Source organism: Orcinus orca, chromosome 19 (assembly GCF_937001465.1).
Source record: "Orcinus orca chromosome 19, mOrcOrc1.1, whole genome shotgun sequence".
NCBI lineage: Eukaryota > Metazoa > Chordata > Mammalia > Artiodactyla > Delphinidae > Orcinus > Orcinus orca.
In genome coordinates this window covers 52,327,122-52,343,133 of record NC_064577.1, presented here as the reverse complement: position 1 = coordinate 52,343,133, position 16,012 = coordinate 52,327,122, and the positions used below count along the sequence as shown (strand labels likewise).

General features: G+C 54.3%; 1 protein-coding gene across 9 annotated transcripts in view; it reads left to right on the top strand.

The window, feature by feature from the left end:
• Positions 1–16,012, top strand: part of MSI2 (musashi RNA binding protein 2) — a 389,547-nt gene that overhangs the window by 334,646 nt on the left and 38,889 nt on the right. For 8 of the 9 annotated variants that reach the window (XR_007473301.1, XR_007473302.1, XM_049701558.1 and 5 more), the window contains exon 10: positions 5,081–5,155. Coding sequence is in view for 7 of the 9 variants with exons in the window: in XM_049701558.1 (XP_049557515.1) it covers positions 5,081–5,155 (75 nt within the window). In the remaining 2 variants the exon portion in view is untranslated. Of the gene's footprint in view, positions 1–5,080; positions 5,156–8,718; positions 10,146–16,012 lie in introns of those variants that run through there. The other variant, XM_049701563.1, reaches the window with a different exon arrangement.

Genomic DNA, 16,012 nt, shown 5'->3' with positions numbered 1-16,012 from the left:
AAGAGCAGAAAAATACATAACACTGTTAGGGATTTTTAGAAGTGAGACTAACCCATTAAAGCTTTAAAATCCATTCATTCAACAAATATTTACTGAGTACCTCCTAAGTGCCAGGCATTGTTCTAGATGCTTAGGAGGCACCAGAGAAAGAAGTCTGATATCAGGGAGTAGACATCCTCGTGAGACAGCAGACACTCTGGTCTATAAATGACTTGGAAGCTGTGGAACTAATTTTTAAATACTCTTTAAGATTGTCTCCGTACTTCGGGAGGTCTCATCAGAGAGAGGCTGATGAGCGTATAGTTGCAGTTATTCTTTCTTGATCTCTCTTGCTGTGGCAGCAAACGTTCTTGGGAGGAGACCTACAGCTGTTTTGGTTTTAGCTTTCACAGCCTTTGACAGAATCGTGGAATAATCAGCCCAATGGGAATTCCTTTAAGAAAGTGTACGAGAGAAGAGGAGGAATCATCCTTAGGTCAGTCTCCCTGCCTTTGAGCTCGACAAAACCAAAATCAGCTAAGACCCTTAGGAAAGGTATTTTTGCAGCTCTCAGACTTTGTTCGCTGCCTCGCCCACCCAGTGCACTAGAATCGGTTTGGTTTTTCTTAATGAAAGTGGACTTAATAAAAGCAAACATGATTATCGTTGATATATCTGATTCCTCTTGGCCTTCTCAGCCGTATAATCCTACCGCCTCTAACTATCTTGACCTCGCTGGGTACACACTATTTAACATGTTTGGTAGCAGTGATAGAGAAATACCTCATTGCTGAGGCTTTGAAGAAAAGCTTCACCCTGCGGTCCCAGAAGTGGAGAGACATTGCTGACCAGCTGAAGAAAGCCAGAGGCATTCTAAGCAGCACTGTGAAATCCTGACCCAGTGTTCCCCAACATTAAGCCCCTCGGAAATGAAAGCAAAAAAAAAATTTTTTTTTTGTCTGGAAGGGATGAAGAGCTCTAATCTGCTGGCTTTCACTGATCAGAAGGAGATTGGCTGGAACATAGAGCCGCATGCCTAGACTCATTTGTAATTTCAACTGGGATTTGTCTTTCCCCAAAATATCTGTTTGAGGTCATCCCCAAGGAGGTCTCCATTTGTTCAGCTGTTTTCTAGTGAACAGAGGAAACTCAGAATTCAGCTTTTCATTTTCCATCTAGAGCAGCACAACGCACTAGAACTCTCTGCGATGGTAGAAAGGTCGTATATCTGCACTGCCCAAGATGGTGGCCGCTAGCTGCGTGTGACTGTTGAGCATTTAAGATGGGGCTTTTTATATAATTTAAATTAAATTAAACTTTAATGGGACAGCACAGGTCTGGAGGAACCCCTGCAACTCCGGATGATTCTGGGGCCCAGCGTCCTTGTAGACTATGGCCTGGAAAGGGCCCTTGGCACTTGGTGTCGCATCTGTATGCAGACCTCACGGAGCCACCGTGGTGCCCCAGGCAATGCTCTGCACGCCACGCAGCAGATGTGTCACACGCTGGCAGCTCCCTGGATAAACAGCCCCGTCTCTTGTCTCTTTCAAGTTGGGGGCCTGGTGGGAGCCGTTTTCTGTGACTCTTCAGTAGCTGAGTAACAGAGCCTGGAAAAGGATGAGTCATGTGCAGACATCTTCTAGGGTTGGAACAAAGATCTAGAACCACAATTCTGAGAATTCCGCCAGCATCCCAAAAAGGGGGGTGCCCCAAATGAGCCAACTGGCAGCTTCAAATTCTCTTGCTGATTTCTGATTTTTTTTTTCCCCCACAATGGAAAGCCTGTCTGCAAGAAAGGTGGTCATCCAGGCAGAAGGCTTGGTTTTTTCCTTTTTTGACAAGAGATAATTACTGTGGGCTTGATGGGGCATCCAGAGTACTGGAGCAAATAAATCGTGCAGTGGCCAGTGAGGGAGGGGCCCGGCTGCTCAGGGAAGCGGTGGCCGGGTCGTCTCAATGTGATGTGGCCTGATGGAGCGCGCGCGTGGGTCTGCTGTAATGTGCTATGGATACGCAGCCAGCCGGTTTCCCCCATGTGGCTGGGGCTGTGAACCGCTGGAGCAGAGCTGGACTGCACAGCAGTAAATGAAGAGGAAAATTGAAGTAATGTTGTATTATAAATTTATGATTTCATCTGCCCGACCCAGAGGATGTTCGGCGATGGGGGGCGGAGATAAGAGCCCCCCCTCGGGCAGGTGTCAAATTCTCATCTTTGTTGAACAGGAGACAATTTTGACATGCCTGGGAAGATTGGGGTGAGGCCCCCAACTGGGGTGAACTTGACCATGCTTTTCCTCATTCCTGGTGAAGACTTGCGAGTGTGCCAGGAAGTAGGCAGATACGATGGAATCATATTGGTGACTCGAATCAGGGAGGGACTGGGCGTTCCACCACCCTCCACCCCACCCACCCTGAGGGAGTCTCGAAGGTGACACATGGGCTTAGGTTTTTGCTGTCACGTTAACACTAAAATATTTAAGACCCCCAGCCCTGAAGTTAGAGGCAAAGGAGTCATTTTTCACTAGGAAAGCCCTTGGGCAGCAGTGACTTGGCTCTTTGCATATAATTCATTAATCAATATTGTTGAAATCATGGTAAGAAGTCTATTGCTGAAAGATCTGATTTGATAGCAGGTGATTAATTTGGAGGAGAATTGGGCTGGCCAGCCATGAGATAAATACCAAGGAAGGAGCCAGTATGTGTGTGTCCACTTAAGGCACCTGAGTCCCCATCTCTGTCCCTATACTTTGTCCCTCTGTCTCTCTTTCCCCGTTGGGTGCCAGAGCTCAGCGACTCACTGGGGTCTGTTCCTCTGCAGTCAGGACAAAGCCGCCAGGTCATCCTGGTTGGTCTGGGCATCCCTCTGTCAGCAGGGCACCAAGTGCTGGGAAATAAACTCATGCAGAAAGAGCAAGCAGGAAGACCCTTGTGGGGTGTAAACAGATCGACTGGCCAGTGAGCGGTGACTGCAAGTTTGGAAAGGCTCTGGCCGAAGCGAGGGAAAGGAGCCACAGCTGGTCTCTGAGAATTGGGGCCCATCCGCACTTCAGGGGACCTGCAAAGCTTTCTACAGATGGCAAGACTCAAGCTCCCAGAAGGAAGGGAAGAACCCCGATGACGTGGCCTTGGGCCAGAGGCAGGGCTGGAACCCATCTCCTGATGTCTAGTCCAGCAAACTTCTGTCTTAGGTCTGATGACAGATCTTCTGGTCAAGGTGAAAGCTGTGATACCAACAAGCAGGGGAAAGTGAAGGTGGGTGGGTCCCATTTCTGGACCGCCTTCAGCATAAAAGCGCTATGAACAGGCAGCAGGAGGACCCGCAAACTCTAAGTCGTGATGCTGCACCCAAGCTGGAATTTAGTGAACGATCCTGGCATTCAGCCATCCCCTGCAGGGTCAGAAAATGCTGTGACATGTGCGAATCCACCTGGAAGTGGCTGATGAGACCCCAGAGCCTGGCTTCAGGGTGTTTAAGTTGCTGTATGGAGCCGCAAGGATACATGTGGAAAGCCGCCACTTACGGGCCTTATGGTTGGAGGGCGTGGAGGCTGTCCTAAACCTGCCCGTCAAAATGCTTTCTACTAGCGTTTTGGTGACAAAGCAACAGAAATAACTCTGGCTGCTATAGACAGTAAAAGAGGTTATTGGAAGGGGCTTGGGCAACGGACAGAAGGGCCAGAAAGGCCGGGGAACAGGCAGGAACTGGGGAGCTGGGCGGTCAGCTGGTTAGGGGACCACTGTTGCCACCAGCGGACCCCGGGCTCTGCTGCTGACGCCAGAATAGGTTCTGAACCAGCCACCCTCCTCTCCCCCACTGGCACCTGGAGAAGACTTGCACTGGCCCAGCCCGGGTTCACAGTCTGCTTCCCAGCTGCCAGGCTCAGCAAGAGCAGGAGGGAGGCCTTTCTGCCTCCATGATGGGAGGCAGGCCCGTCTCCAAGACTCAGACACAGAGAAGGGGGTTCAGGTGCTGGGCAGCCGAAAACAGCCACAGGCGTCCCGCTCAGAGGTCAAAGCAGAGGTCAGGCTGGCAGTGGTGGTGGTGGTAAAGTAGGTGGCAGGCTGGCCAAGGTGGCATTTTAAGAGCGTGAATGGACTGAGTTTCTTCTATATGGAGCGGAGGGAAGCAAAGGGAGCCTGGCAGGCTGGGAACGGGGCAGCCATGGGTCTGCTATGGCCAGTGGAATTTCCATCCCAGAAGGCTACCCCAGCCTTCTTTGTAGCCGAACTCAAGAGGTCAGGATGTGAGGAGTGAGGGTCTGAGTGGGCACCACGAAGGGTAGGGAGCTACAGTGGCATCTCATGGGGGGTTGGTAACTGGTAACTGATCGGAGACGACCACAGGGACGCCAGAACTTGCCAGTTCTTTCCTCTGCACCCCATGCCCAGTCCAGCAGCGGTTTCCACAGACACCCCTCGGTTAGCCAGCACCCCCAGGTAATCTGCTGAGACGGGTGCCTGGAAGGAGCGTGCTTGCTGGAAAATGCCCGTCGAGGCCTTGGGTTCATGTTTGTGGGGCACATTTAGCACAGCCGGGCCGTCCCTGTTCTCCCAGGGCCTTGGGAGGATACGGTGGAGTGTCCCTGCTTGGACGTGGCTTGGTCCCTGCGTGCCCCAGGCCGTGGCTCACTGGGCCCAGTGTTCTTCCAGAGGCACGGAGTCAGCCCCTGAGTTTTGCCCCTAGACTGTGACCCCACCCTGCATTCCTTATGCTCTGTCCATGGTGCTGGCGAAGGACTTTAATCTCCTACTGTCAATAGCCTTAAGGTAAAGTACATACAGGGTAAGCTGTGCAAATGTCAGCGCCCGGCGCTGGCCGAGGGTCTGGGGCTAACCTGTGGCATTTACTCTGCAGGTTCAAGAAAGTGCGTGGGCTTTGGGGGTCTCTCGGCCCAAATACGGGCTAATCACCAGCAGGCTGACAGCAGTGCCCCAGCCACGGGCGAGGGGTGACCCAGGCCCTGGGTAAAGACCCCCACGGGAGACAAGTAATTTTGTGGAGGAAAATAACTCGGACTGTGTCTCACTCCCGCCCCCCCTCGGACTCCCGCAACCTGAAGCAGCTGCACTAACCGACGTGGTCTTTCTCTCTGTGTTCAAGGCTACCCCAACTTTGTGGCAACCTATGGCCGCGGCTACCCTGGATTTGCTCCTAGCTATGGCTATCAGTTCCCAGGTGAGTGGCTTTGTCTCCCAGGGCTTTGGGGACATGGGAGGTGGGCTGCATTGGGGGGAGGGGGACCCCTAAGGAGAATCAACTCATGCATACATCCATTCACGAAATGACCTACAGGTGCTAAGTTTCAGATCCACTTGACCTTGTATCCAGGTCAGGATGCAGCCCAGTTTCTGATTAACTGAAGCATTTCACTGGCTGAGAGTGGCTTGTAGGGGGAAGGGAAAGACAGGAGCCCTAGCTCTGCTTGCCCTCCGTTTTCTGAAACCTCTTCCAGGTTCTCTCTCCTTGGGGAGGGGACTGAACTTGGGGCCCAGGGTTTTCTGTCACCCTGTGCCTCCCCAGCATTCACGTGCCTTGCTGTCTGGACCTCACCTTCCTTCCTCCCCTCGTGCGGCTCCGGTGCCCTTCTGACGTGTGTGTTGGGTGTGCTCTTGGGTTTGGGTCTGCTCTCTGTCCTGAGTGATGGTGGCGGGGGGTTGGTTAGATCCTCCCTTCCCTCCATGTGGGCGTCAGAGACTCAAGGCAGAGCGCCCGGTGATACCCACTCACGTGCCCAGGCTGCTCTAGCTTCCGTGTAACCGGGAGGCCTGGGACTCTCACCTGCGGGGCAGCGGGGGCCGTGGTCCTGCAGGGATGGGGGAGGGGCGTGAAGGAAGTGATGATTTATGGGGCTTGCGTTTCCCTAGAAGCGGGGAAGCCAGCCTTCCCCAGACCTGGAGTACAGCAAGAGTGTTTTGGGGTGCTCGGGGGTGTCTGTGTTCTAAGGACAGCTGGGGGGTGTAGAGAAGATGCTAGGAGCAGAGTTCCGCCCTCTGGGCTCTGTGTCTTGGCAGGGCCGCTAGGGAGCTGGGCTTCCACTCCTGGTTGGTCATCCTCCTAAACCCGGAGGCCTGAGCTGCAAGGCGGCAAGGCGAGCAGGACATGGCCCTGGGGGGACGGCGCTCTGAAGGCAGTGGAGGGCAGGGCGTGCGGTGTGCGAGGGGCCGGTCCCACCTGTGCCTCAGACTGAGCTTCGGGTGGGGAAGGGGTGTGTCGGGGGAGGTCAGGAGGCATGTGGGACACTGAGAGCCATGCTCTGTGGGGGACAGATCCTCAACCAGCAGCAGAAGCCCTAGGCTCTTGTCCTGTCTGCCCATGGCCATAGGCAGGTCACCCAGCATCTCGGGGCCTCTCTTTTGTTTTCTGGAAATGAGGGTTTTGGGCAGGATGGTCTCTGGGGTCCGTGCACCTTTCTGATAGCGGGGGAGGCGGAAGAGAACAGCAGGTACAGAAGCAGAAGTTCAGGTGGAGGGGGGTGCGTGGGGGGACTTGCCCACAAGTGTGTCCCCTGGGCTGGGTGGTTTCCCCACCAGGGTGGGCCCCTCAGCTGCCCCAAGGGAGCCCTCCGCACCGCTTCTCTGCTGCACGTGGCAGCTCAGGTGGCCACGGGCCTTTCCAAGCAGGACACCAGACACCACAAGCTGAGAAGCCAGCACCGGGCCAGGCACGGTCTGCACCTCCTCTAGATTTTCCCTCTACGGATGGGGACCCTGAAGCCTGGAGAGGTAGAAACCCTGTTCAGGGGGTCACAGCCAGTAAGGGGCAGGGCCAGGACTGGGACCCAGGTGGCCTGGGTCTTAACTGCCATAGCCCATCATCTTCCTAGCATCCGTCTGTCTAGTACAATCACACTAGCCACATGCAGCTACTAAGGTTTACATTTAATTTAAGTAAAATTAAGTAAAACGGAAAATTCGGTTCCTCGGCCACACTAGCCACGCTTCAGTGACTCAGCAGCCACGTGGCTGGGGGCTACCGTCTGTGCAGAATATAAAACGTTTCCATCACCGCATAAAGTTCTGTTGGATGGAGCTGTTCCGGAGCCGACGTGAAGAGGTGTGTTATGATGAGGGGTGCTTGGTCCCCACACGCACGTGCATGCGTGCACTGCCTCTCCTGGAGAGACCTTGTGTGTCACCATTCCTGTTCTCCATTCCTTGCCTGTCCTGCTCAGCCCAGAAGCCGGTGGTAGTTTTGGGGAAGGCTTTCCTCTCCTTCCCTCCCCTACCTTCCTCCCCAGGGGATAAGAAGATGTGCAGGGTCACACATCCTGGCTCGGTGAGAGTGCCTTGCTGCTCTGTGTGCTTGAAGCCTACCTCCCTTCACAATCAGGTTGCCATTGCCCCCTCAGTGTAGCACTAGTCCCAGCAAACAGTTAGGGATCCTAACCCGGTATAATTCGGGGGACTCCTTGCTCAGGCCCCCGTCTCATCTGAGAACCTGCCCTCGGGGCCCCATGAGCCAGCCCGGGAAATATCTGGTTGAATTGTGTCCCAGGGACCTGCATCCTTGGGTCTGCCCTAGATGGACATGTATGCAGGACAGACAGAGATGCAAGAGTGACCAGCTGAGGCTGGGTAGGATGAGATGGGATCCCCCAGGTGCCTAGCCCTTCACCACAAGCCAGGGCTTTGGGAACAGAGCCGGTGGGAGGGTGGTGGTAAAGGGACATGGAATGGGCTTGGGGTGACCTGCCCCTGGAGGAGTGGCCTCCTGTCTGCTGTCCAGGAGCCTCGAGCAGCCGAGGATTCTCGCACACAGAGCCCAGGTGCCCCTGTGGTTTTCCAGACTCCTCCTGGAGCCTCGGCCTCAGGGGCGGGGAAGCTTTGCAGCGTTCTGACATGAGTCTCTTGCCCTGTGCCAGTAAGGAATGTCTTCAGTGGATCTGGCCGGGGGGGCTGGGGTGCAGAGGGGTGACCCAGGGGAGGGCAACCCAACTCTGCCCTCTCCTCGCCCCTGTCAGGGTGGCTCTGCTGACCCCCTCCCCTTGCCTGTGAGTCAGCGACGTCAGCACAGATGAGCTCATCACCGCCAAGCTGGCCTGGTGTCTTTTCTTCGTGGTCTTCCTTTTCCATGTTCTCGGTGGTGCCCACTTCACCCACTGCCCACCTCGTCTCTCTTGTGATGCGTGTGCCTCCCGCACCCCTCCCAGCCCTTCCTGAATCCATCCTGTGGGGTGATGCAAGGTAGCTAAGAGCAGCGGAAGGACACCCCCGTCCTGGAGGGCTGCTGAGGTCTGCATCCTGTGTGTCCTCACCACACGCCGAGTATCCTGCATCCCCTGCAGGAAGGTGCCGCCTCTTCACCTGAGCTGGCCCTTTCTGTGAATCCCCATCTCATCTGCTGGTGTCCCTGCCTTACCTGTGTGACCTGGACTTGCTGCAGACCTTTCCGGTTGCCCAGTTGGTGTTAAGAAATGCCTGTCTCTGCCCACCTTTAGGCTTCTATGAGAATAAAGGAGAGCTGCTCCAATAAAGGGGGCTATGGGCTTCAGATAACTGTTTGAGTGGGAGTAGTTCTCTTCCAGAAAGACTGAGTGCCGACCAGCCCCCGTGGACGTGGCTCCTTCCTCCCAAGCCCCGATGGTCCACCGCGTGCCCCTTACCCCCAGCCCAGCCCTCGTGGGTCGGCGTGGGGACTGGACTTATCACGATCCTGATCGGTGGTCTCCTCTCTTTTTCCCCCTCTGGACCCTCGTTTCAGTTCAATCTGTTCATTTCTGTTCTTATTTCACTTTGCAGACTACTTGCCGATTTCACAAGACATAATTTTTATCAACTAGCTCTTAAGAGAGGCATAACAAATTGGGGTTTGCTACCATTACTAGAGAGAGGACACAGTCCCTGCCGGGGCCACCCCGCTGCTGTCAGTGCCCACTGAACACTGTCGTAGCTGCCTGTTGGAATGAATGTCCTTTTTCTCATTTTTAATTCTTGGAAAAGACTCCTGTCCTCAATGCTTCTTTCAGTTTTTTAAAAGCAATTTTATTCTCCAGTCCCCTCCCAGTTTGCTTCTCGTATGCACTGTGGACACCTCCCCCACGTATTCCACCTGCCACCCTCCCAGAATGTCATGGGGCCGGGGGGAAACTTCTCACAAACTTTGTAGAGCCTTCCTCAAGGGCATCTAGGAAGAAGGCCTCAAATTATTTTAAATAATCACCAAATAGGCTTGTTGGGGCATTTCATGGGTGAGCTCTTAAGTGCTGGAGCCCACAGGGGTTGGGGATATGTGACTTGGAGCACCTGTGTCCTGTGGCGGACAGAACCAGAAGTGAACACACACACACACACACACACACACACACACACACACACACACAGAGAGAGAGACTATTCTATAAATACTAATGTGAATGATCTAATCTGGAAGAAAAATTATATAAACATTATCTGGTTGTCTTTGTCTTTGGGGGCCAGTCCCTCAGTGGTTGTTGCTATAATACTGCACATCTGTCTTCGGGAAGGGACAGTGGAAGCACCCAGGTGCTGCCACATCTCAGGCCCTGTGGGCCCCGATCCACACTGCATCCCTCTTGCCCTGGCACCTCTGCCCTCACCTCGCTGCCTACTGGCCTTGCATTCCCTGCTGGCATCAAGGGCCTCTTGGCCCACTGGGGTCAGAGGGCACGAACACAGAGGGTCTGTCCTGATCAGGTCGGTACCCCTGATGGTCACCCCCAGAAGGGCTTCCTTTCCGTCCACTTCCCCACTCTCTTGGATTAACGAAGTACAGCTCAGTTGGGCCCTCAGGAGTCACCCTTGTTCACGCTCAGGGTTTGTGAGAAGTGACCTGCGTGCTTCCGTCGGATGCATTCAGTCCATCCTCTTGAATGTCAGTGTCCTTTAGACCCAAGCTGTGCAGTTGTGTTCATCTCATTAAAGATGCTTGATGTAATCATTGGTTCCTTTCCTTTTATTTTCCCTCAGGCTTTTTCATGAGTGCTGTTTTTTCTTTTTAATCTGTATGGCTTTTTTCCTCTTTATTTTGTTCTGCTATGAATTGCTTTGCTTTGGTGAACTTGTCCTAGTATATGCTTGCCTCACAGACGTTTTAGCCGTTGTGAATTTTCATCTCTGTAAATAGTTCGTCTGTGCTTCTCCCTGTTGCCGTTTTATTTTTACCCCTGTAAGCAACTGAGGTAGAAAAATAAATTGTTTACCACGGACATGCTGTGTGCTGCCGTCTCTTAGCCCGACAGTGTCCTGCTCTCGCTCCGGGGGAGGTGAATGCACTAAATAACCAGTACCAGTGACAGCCTAGCGCGGTTTCCGAAAGCATGCGCACTCCCCCTGGCTGCCGCCTGCCCCCAGCCCTCCCTGCTTCCTCGTGTCCCCTGCACTTGCTCGAGGTGGCCCTGTCCTTGAGCCGTGGCCGAGCGTTTGCATGCAGCAGCTGCTCGGTCCGCTCCCGTGCCCCCTTCCTCTGCCATCACCCCCTGCCCTCGAGTGAAAATGCCACCGAACACCTGGAGCCCCTCGCATCTGTGCACCAGGTGTGTGTGAGCCCGTGCACGCACTGTGCACACCTGCCCACGTGTGGTTTGCACGTAGCTTGCTTTCCTAACTCCCCTGTACGGTGCAGGTCCGAGGAGGCACCTGTGTTGCTGGACATGAAGTTAGAAGATCTCATTTCCAGGTCACTTGGCCACGTAGTAGCCACGTGACCTCGAGCAAGTGACTTAGCCCTCTGAGCCCTCGGGATTATAACAGTGCCTAGTGAGTTAGGTTTTTAGAATTACCTAGGGTGATGTGTATATGCGAACATGCCCTGTAAATTGGTGAATGCTATGCAACTGGAAGTTTCAGAAACAGTGGGCATTGGTGTTCTTATTCTACCACCCTCCAGAGTGGTTTTCTCTTCCTCGTCACCCCCGATGAAGCTGCTTGCTGGGGGATCTACTTATCCGTGAAAGGAATGATTGAGAATCCCCAAGGGAGTGGCTGGGACTTTTTGCTTCACCCCTCCTCTTCCCTTCCTCCCTCCCCATGTACTGATCATCAGGTACCAAATATCTGGACGTGCATAAGGCTATCGCTCCTTCAGGATGCTCACGGCCCAGCCGAGGGAGACAGCCAGTGATCAAACCCATCGAGCATCATGGGACAGGTGCTCAGCTAGACAGAGGGAATCTCTCTCTGCTATAAGGGCACAAAGACAGGCTGTTGGTCCTGCCTGGGGTGACACAACTACTGGGTCTTACAAAGTCAAATAAAATCAGCTGGGTAAAGAAGAGAAGGAAGTGTATCCCAGGTAGAGAAATGACATGCTTAGACACTGAATCAAGTATTTTTTTAAAAGAAAGAAAATGCAATATAATAATACCTAGGCAAAATAAGAATTTGTTTTTTCTCTCCAGTGTGGAAGAAGCCTGGATGTGGCTCCACGGTATCAAGGGTCTGGGTTTCTTTTATCTTTGTGTCCTATTCTCTTCAATGTAAGACTCCATCTTATAGACTAAGAAGGCTGCTCAGGCTCCAGCCATTACGTACTCATCCCAGAAGAACACATCTCTTCCCTTTAATAACACTTCTTAGAAGTTATGTGTGGCACTCTGCTTAGATCCCGTTGGTCAGGCCTTAGTCACATGGCCACTTTTAGCTGCAAAGGAACCTCAGGAATATCTTTATTCCTGGTAACCATGTGCCAGCTAAAAACAGGGTTCTGGTATTAAGGAAGAAGAGTGAAATATTTATTAGGGGACACTTAGCAATCTCTGCCACAAACCTGAAAGGGGCTGCGGTGCAGGTCCCAGGGATTAAGAGCAGTTAATGGGATGGGGGTGGGTCAGGGGAGACAAGGTTAGAAAGGGGGGCAGGTTCCAGAATTCACATTTGATCCACAAAACACATGAAAAGCCCTTAGAGGATTTTAGGTAGAGGAGTGATGTGGTCAGATTTCCAAAGTGAGTCAGAAGGGGTTTGGGGCGGCGGGGGCGGGGGGCGGTGAGGGACCCATGTGGGTGAGTTCAAAAGAATGCTCCCCTCTTTCTGCACTGCCTCTCCTCCTCTCTGCCTCTTCCTCTCGGGGCTCTGTTCCTCTCCCCCTGCCTCAGGTTGGCTGCGGCCCTTTGGGGGTCTTTCAGCTCTACTGGGACAGGAGGGTTAATGCAGCCCCAACCGTCAAAAAAGTGTCTGAGCCACAGCCTTGGCTACTGAAGTGACCTCAGACACAGGGCCCTGGGGGCAGCCAGGAGAGTCAGGCTAGCATCCCTGGCTCAGTGCTGCCACCTCCCTCCTAGGATGACTGTGTGGGAACAGCCGGGTGGTACAGGTTCCAGGCGGGGAAACCCTGGGACTCTGGTTCAGGAAGTACCAGTTTGTGTTTCTCCGTCCTCAGTGATGGAAAACAGATTTCATTCAGGTGCTGATGTTGACTGATGGGGACTGGCTTCCTGGAGCACTGGCTTAAGAATGATCTTGAGGCCGAGTCTTAGCTCAGCAGAAAGGGAGCGGTGGTTGATTAGTGATGCCTGCGTGGTTGCTGGATCCGGAACTCACAGCTGCTCACCACGCATTTTGCCTTCCATGTCTCCAGTCTAATGATGGATGGTTCTCAGGTGCTGGTTGAGTTTTGGTCCCTCTAAAAGATGCTCATTCTGTTCCACACCGAGGGAGGGGGTGTGGTCTGAGGAGAGGCGCCATAGCTCAAGAATACCCTGTTCTCTCTGGCGGAGAAGCTGCTGTGGCCCATCTTCAGTTGTGGCTCTGCGGTGTAAGCTTCGGTCACATCGTCTAGTCTTTGAGCAAAGACCAAGTCTTAGTGGTCTGTCTCATCCTGAGGGCCGTGGCTTGAGTGTGGAAAGCAGAGGGAAGAGGGCCCGAGTTTGGGAAGGGGAAGGAGTTTGCCTTATGCCGGGTGACTGGGGGAAGCAGCCCGGGGCGAGGGGCTGCTTCCTGAGCTAGCTCACACCAACCTGTCAGCTCCCTCCGGTTTGCGGCACGCGTGAATGTTCAGACGTGCTGATAGCTGCCACGCCAAAGGCCTGGGGCCCTGCCTGGATGGAGAACCTGGGCCACTGCAGGGAGCGACTCCAGAGGCCTTCCGTCCAGCCCTCCCCCAGCCCACCCACATGGCGGAGACCCTCGCGCTCAGCCCCCACTCGGGAAACCTGTGCTCGTACTCCCACCAGAAAAAGTGATGCTTTTTCTGGTCAAGTTCTTGAAGAGAGAGGAGCAGGCCTCCCTCCCAGCCTCTGTGACTGTCAGGGGAGGCGATTCCAGGGCCACTGTGGTGGAATCACAAAACCAGTGGCCACCACCTCACTCGGGTGTCTGTTTAAACCTCAGGACTTTCCTCTGCTTAAGTGTGGAAGGGGCTCTTTCCTCACCCCCTACCCCAGAAATGCCCCCCTCGGGGAACCCCGGTATACCCTGACGCGGTAGGTCCTCAGCTCTGCCAGTGCCGCCTGGCTCGGGGCTTCTGCCTGGGTTCCAGGACGGAGCCCTCCCAGCAAGTGATGGCTGGCTCCTGATGGGTAGGGGAGCCCACCTTGACATGCCAGGATGGGATGGTCGGCTTCCCAGGCCTGTTGACATGTCCACAGTCCCCGGCGCCCACAGCTAGATGTTTCAGCACTGTAAACAGAAACGCTCCCTTGTAAAGGGAAGCCCCACCTGACACGGCAGCCCGCACACATCTGCTTCATCACCAGCCCTCTAATCTGCACCTCCCTCCAGCCCAGAGCTTCGTCTCTAGGGATTACCCCCTTCACGGATTGGATCCACAGGCAGATTTGCAATCACAAGCCAGCGCCTCCTGTGGCCAGCCCACTCCCACGCCACCTGGCCCTGCGGGCACTGGGGGCTTATCCCTCATTTGAATATTAAAGCTTAGTCAGGACAGTGTAGCTGCTGCTTTAAAAGAGAATGAGGAAGTAAAATTCTGCAGCAGACCCCTATTCTGGCATGAGCTGTGGCTGGGCCGCCCTCCCATGCTCCTCCCGTCGCATAGAAAATCAGGGGCTGACGCTATTCCCAGATGATGAAAGCAGAGCGTGGTGCCTAATAGGCACTTAATAAATGTTTGCGGAAATGAATCGGAGCAGTCTGAATGGATGGGATTGCGGGTTTCACTTTCCATCAGGTTTCCATGCCTCTTGAAACTCCTCTGCATGAAAAAGGGAAACGTGACTCGGGGTGCCAAAGCCAGAGACCCCGGTTCTCAGGAGGGAAGTCGGGAGACTGAGTTCTTGTCCCCAGCTTGCTGGGACAGTCAGGCCACCTCGGCCTCAGTTTCCCCATCTGTCCAATGGGGCTATTGATCTCCTTGTCTTATCCCCTTCCTCACAGATTGTTGAGAGGGTCACTGACCAGGCATTAAAACCAAAACAACAACAACAACAAATAATAGAGTGTGAGATTATAGGCAGACGGCAGTGCCAGGCCTGAGGGATGGGCAGCTCATGCGTCTAGGACAGCCAAGGACAAACCAGAAGGCCAAGATGGGCCCCCATTCCCTCCTTCTCCCCAGGCTGAAAAGACGAGCAGAGTCCTACCCCGAGATATCTTCCCTGAGTCCAGGTCAGCTTGGGTCCCCTGCCTCAGAGAGACCCAACCAATGGGGTCACTGCCTGTGCTGCCGGTGCGTTCCGTTGGGGGTGGGCCATGAGAGCGCATTCTCGGTAGTGTGCTGGACAGTGTCATCAGGACCTGCCGGGGGCTAGATCCTCTCTGGGCATTGGGAAGGGATCCTGATAAAGCGAGTGAGGAGGTCAGAGCCTGGAGGGGCGTCGCACAGGCAGCCAGATGTATCCTCCTGTGGTCTGACGGGGGGGAGGGGTGGCAGGGTTGGGGAGTCACTGACTGCCAGCAAAGCTTTCAAGAAGGGGCACCATCTGAACTGGGTTTTGAGGTGCAGATAGGAGTTTGCCATGCAGCCAGTGAGGGAAGGGTACTCCACGTCCAGGGATTAGCAAGTGTAAGGGCCCAGAAGCATTACGTGGCTTCCCTCCCTAGCGTTCCTACCTCTGTTGATGATTCTGAGACCCCCATCTGGGCAGGTGCTGTCCTATTACCTGGGCCAGGACAGCTGGACAACAGACTTTAGCACTGAAAAGCTGATGCCACTTCTTCCCAGACCTAGGGAATCACGGGCAGACACTCTGTGAACCGAGGGTGCTGTCCCCACCGTTGCCTTAGGCTGTTCCCTGTCGGATTGCACTGAGCTGGCCCAGTGGGCCCTGGGCGCTGGCTGCCCAGGGCTGGCTTCCTTTGAGGCCAAGAGCCTTGCCCAGTTGCAGTCACCTAGAGAAGGACAGGAGAGTGAGAGTGCAGCTGCTGACCCCCCTCGGAAGCCCTGCTGCCCTGCTCTGAGCCCGAGCAGGCCTCAGGGCAAGGCTGGGTTTGCAGGGGAGGGTGTGGGGCCTGTCCTGCATCTCTCTTAGTGGAGCTGGTTTAGGGCCTCTCCACACTCTCTTCGTCTGACCTCTGGCACCGCCCTGGAATGAGCTAGGATTCAGGTAAGGCCTGGAGCAGGTAGAGCCCCTTTCTTGCCCACCCTGTTGTACCTATCCGTTCCTCTTCCACCCATTCCGTACTTGCTTACCAGCACCTGCTGCATCACAGCCCTGCCCCAGAAGCTGGGGACACAGTGACGAAACAGAGAGACATAGCCCTGCTTTCTGGGGCACGTGCTGGCAACAGAGGAGAGAGCAGGCTTCCACTAGATGGAAGGGCCCCCAGAGGTCCCTCTGGCTGAGCCCTTCCTAGAGGAGCTGGGAGGGACTGAACAAATCCAAGGGCAAAAGGGCAGGAGCGACCGCCAGCGCAGCTGACGCGCGAGCTCCGGGGGTCTTCAGCCACCGCAGCCAGGCCCTCCCTGAAGCCCCTGCGAGCCCCTCGCCTCCTGCCATCACGTTACCCACCTTGTACTTCAGATAAGACGTATCCTTATCACTCACAGGCAAATTATAAATGGTATCTATTAAAGCCCTTTGTATGTGAAATGTCGTGTAAATTAATAGGGTTTTAGACTAGGAAGGCCACGCTACTGGTATTACCTTGGGCAATAATAATAAAAATAGAAATAAAAGTT